Genomic DNA, 4,496 nt, shown 5'->3' on the forward strand with positions numbered 1-4,496 from the left:
TATTTTTAAATTAACCCAGTGCGGTGAAAAAGTTTGGCGGAAATTGATAGTGACATAAAATTATACTAAAATAATTAAATAAACTGGGACGGTTGGTTAAGCTTCTACCTGTATGATTGATTCACACTATGATTCTATATGCGCTTGTAGTTTTCTGTAGACAACTTTGAAGATTTATGTGTTAATTTAAAAAAATTAAATTTAAGTCTCATATAAATTTTGGAATAACCTATCTCTCTTCAATTTCAGCGCTCTTCCAGTTCATCACGATTTCTCCCGACATATGCACCACAACTGCCAACACGCAAGGAATTTGTTACTCGGCCGCCGACTGCACCAACTTGCAGGGCACCGCAAGCGGCACCTGCGCGGCGGGCTTCGGAGTTTGCTGCACGTGTGAGTAACCATTACCCTGAAATATTTTTAAGATAGCCAATAATTATAAGTACGACGTAAATTTCATAACAAATAGCTCAAATGCTAAACTAGTGCATGCTACTTAGTGAGGGTATGGATATTAGATTTGATAAAACGGTAAAATAATCAATACTCAAAAAGCGCTGCTGTAAGATGAAGCTGTTTTATAACCATATTATTATTCCAGAAATGCAGTAATAAGATTTGAAAATTTTTTAAGGTTATTATCTTGTTTTCAATTTATGATGCATTAGTCTCAATAGGTAGATTGTGACTAGCGATCTTGCCAGTAATTGTCCGTGTTTCGCGACTAAAAATAAAGGAATCAGGTGATTGAGAAGTTGAAATTGATATGCATTCAAATTAGGAAACTTAAAAAGTTGCTGCTCGTATGTTGAAATAGTCACAAAGTCCATTAGTATTTTATGATTTAATTCTTCAGAATCAAAAAATTTATTTACAATTGAACTTTGCAGTTACGCGCAATTGTGAGTCGTCCACGAACGTCAACGGAACGCTATTCCAGAATCCAGAATATCCATCGGCTACAACCACTGCTCCTGGTTCTTGCAAACTGACAGTTGTTCCTGTCAATGAAAATATCTGCCAGATTCGTTTAGACTTGATGGAATTCACTCTAGCTCAACCCGATGAGAACGGGGTTTGTGCCGACGACTTCCTGCAAGTGACTGGGGGAACGACAACTATCCCAGCGATTTGTGGACAAAATAATTTACAGCATAGTGAGTGGAATGCTTTTGCCAAGTTAAATTCATTTTAAATACCTTTGCTTGAATTCATACTGGTGTAATTTGCCCGGAAATTTGTCTCTTAATTTAAATAATAAATTTATAACACTATTTGAATTCGTAGTGTACGTCGAAGTGAGCCCTGGATCTGGGAGCGTCTCGATCAACGTTGACACCTTTACAGCGGGAGCCAAGTGGAACATCTCCGTCACACAAATAGAATGTAGTTCGCCGTACCGAGGTGAGTGTAACCCTCATCCAATTCAATGGTGCATGAATAAGTCAATTTTTCAAAAAAAGTATAAATGAGTGATGAATTTTGATGTTGCTCCAGTGATTACCCATTCAAAATTGGTGTCTTGTTTTCATGATTGAAATAAAAAAAAATATATCTCTGAGACAGCATTATAATGCTTAGTATTGATTTTCACTTGTTTTCGTATCAATTTTTATTTCACTCGACAGCCCCGGCGGGCTGCCTCCAGTACTTCACTAACACACATGGAACCATCAAAAGCTTCAACTACGACGCCACGACCTTCACCTCGCCCACCACTCCACCCCCGGGTATCAAGTTGAATCAAATAGTTCATTCAAGCGACTGTTAGAATGTTTGAAGATTTATATTGTAGTCAGAAATTCGAGATTGTTACTCGATTTTTGAGTTAGTTGAGGGTACCAGTACATAAATAAGTAAATTACCAAGTCAAATATCAAACCGCTGCTTTTATTGACGGATGCACATAATTCATGCCACATGAATTATAATTTTCCAAGAAAATTCATACATTAAATCAAAGAAAATAAAGTCGGCCATTTATCCCAGTGAGGAAGGTTTAAATATTCATAGTCACAATACTACCTTCATCTCAAATAAAACTAAAATAATTCATAATTACACTCTGCATCGTATTTAATGTAGGAAATTGAGTATAAATGTATCATAAATTTGATTAACACAAGTTTTTAATTCAGCCACCACACCAACCACGCAGCTGGCCAGCCAGGTATACGGCGTCTGCATCAAGTCGCAGTCAGGCTACTGCAGCGTCGCCTACACGAAAACTTCTGCGACGCCCAATGACTACACCTTCTCCTTGAGTGATGATCCGGGTCCACTGCCTGTAGGCAAGTAATATTAGGCGAAAAGTATGCATTGAGAATAGAAATGATTCACGAAAGACGTCGCCATATTTATTAGATCAGATTTCATCCCATTTCCCGGATTTGAATGAATATATTCGTATCCACTAGTTGTGATGCTTTTTAATGCAATCTTAAAATATGTGCTTGCCTACAAGAAAAGGTTACTTATATCAAGTGTATAATTTATATTGTATCTATATGCACAGCACTGATCATTAACGCTAAAACTCTTGATTTTCAATCTGTAGGAGCAATCGGATCAATTGGCAGTACAGACTGCACAACGGATTACTTGATGATTCCTATGGGGATCATAACTAACGTCCCAGCCTACCCCGCCACCTCCGCTGATCGTTACTGCGGCATAAACTTCCCAAGTAAAGTTGAAAGTAAGTAGGAATTTGTACGGGCGGAACTAGCGAAAAATTGGACCTCTGTTTGATATAGTAGAGAGAGTGAGGATATTCCCAGCATAGAGTAAAAATTAAATTCGACTTTTCAAATTATTTCTGGAGACGAGTATAGAAAATCATGTTTCGTGAAAAACATTTTGATATACTGGGTGATTAACGGAAACTACCTGATGAAAGCTCAATAAGAACAGAACTAGTAAAAATATCTTTATAAAAAAACTAGTAAGATATCCTTAGAAAATAACTAGTAAAGACTAGTTATTTTCTTAGTACAAGAGACTAGTTATAACTAGACGCTGATCGTTTCTTCGGGTGAGACTTTCCCAGTAAAGTAGAATGTGAGTAGAAATTCATACTGTACAAGCGCCGAGAAAGTCAGTTTTCAAATGAGAGGCTACTCTCTTTTAACTAAATCACGCCAGTTATTTAGATAAGTGAAACGATATATTCACGTATTGGCCGGTCATCCAGAGTTTAATGGCGGTTGAATAGGTTAACTTCTTTGCAAGACAAAATAGTCAGACAAATTCTTCGTTTCCTATGCTTAATTTTACGAAATTATGCAAATTTATTGTGTATTAAACTTGGTTTATGATCTGCATCTAGTGATAAGATTAGTGAAAATCTAGAGTGCTGGAAAACATGTATAAGACGAGATATTCCAATACGCATTTAATCGTATTCAACCCCTAACAGCCTCCATTCAGCCGTTTGCACTCTACGTGGTCACCGACGATACAGAAACCAACTATGCAGATCCAGCACTCAACGATGGCCCCAACGTGGGCTTTTCCATAGACTACCGAATGAAGGCTTGCTAACTTCCCATTTTTCATTGTTCTAATGTTATCGTAGTTGTTGCTAATGAAATTTTGTGTCGCATAGGTTGTGCCGCGCATGGAAGTTATACCGCCATACATCAGCTCATAGCTTTGCTGTCGGGTTTGTTGGATTGTAGTTTTCCATATGTACTGTAAAATAAGGTTGTATCACTGTGCGGTTTGTGACCCCGACAAATTTATTGTTGTTTCAACCATTCATTTATTAAATTTGGCGTTAACGCATTATAATCGTTGTAATGACGGTTTTGCTTCAGATTTTGGGGTTCATGGATTTATACAAGGATTCATGGTTGGAAAATATATTTCTTGTCAGTGTTTTATTTTATAACTTGAACCTGAAACTACAATTAACGAATAATTGACTTAATATGAACATGACAAAGGGTAATCCAATGTTCTCCAATTGTCTATTCTGTGTTTTACATCACGTAATTACTGTATTTATAGTCTTTGATCCACAGGTCAACTTACCTCAGAAACTAGTAGATATTCTAGTAGATGCAACAAAAACGGTAGATAAAGTTCAACGGTCTAAGTAAGCATTCAATACGCGACCTACTGATCTGTAGAATAATAAATATAAATACATTTTAGCATCGTAATTGGAAAGTTGTGTTTCTCGACAGCACAGATAGTGCTGAAAAATATATTCATTTCCGTTCGAAAAAGACAAGAGTTTGCTTGTACGAAACATGCATTGATTCCTGCCAAACTCGAGGCAGGAAAGGTAAGTTTTAATGACTGGTTAATATATAGCAATTTAGAATGGCGCATTTTTTTCCAGAACACGAGGCGTCTAAATATCGTTTAAAAATAATCAATTAGTTCGATTTAAATTAGTGAAACTTCACTGCTTCAATTTAATTTTTAAATAAACTATAGAATGCATTGTAACAACGTACTATCAACAGGTCAGTGACAGAATTTAA

General features: G+C 36.5%; 1 protein-coding gene across 1 annotated transcript; it reads left to right on the plus strand.

Moving 5' to 3' along the window:
• Positions 1 to 249: 249 nt before the first annotated feature.
• On the plus strand, positions 250 to 3,882 carry LOC108675520 (the record flags this gene model as incomplete). Its single annotated transcript, XM_018163541.2, has 7 exons — positions 250 to 396; positions 894 to 1,160; positions 1,291 to 1,407; positions 1,632 to 1,733; positions 2,142 to 2,294; positions 2,561 to 2,701; positions 3,422 to 3,882. Coding segments are annotated over 7 exons (1,052 nt in total), but the record flags the coding sequence as incomplete, so codon positions are not given.
• Positions 3,883 to 4,496: the final 614 nt, after the last annotated feature.

Source organism: Hyalella azteca, unplaced genomic scaffold (genome assembly GCF_000764305.2).
Source record: "Hyalella azteca isolate HAZT.00-mixed unplaced genomic scaffold, Hazt_2.0.2 contig8069, whole genome shotgun sequence".
Lineage (NCBI taxonomy): Eukaryota > Metazoa > Arthropoda > Malacostraca > Amphipoda > Hyalellidae > Hyalella > Hyalella azteca.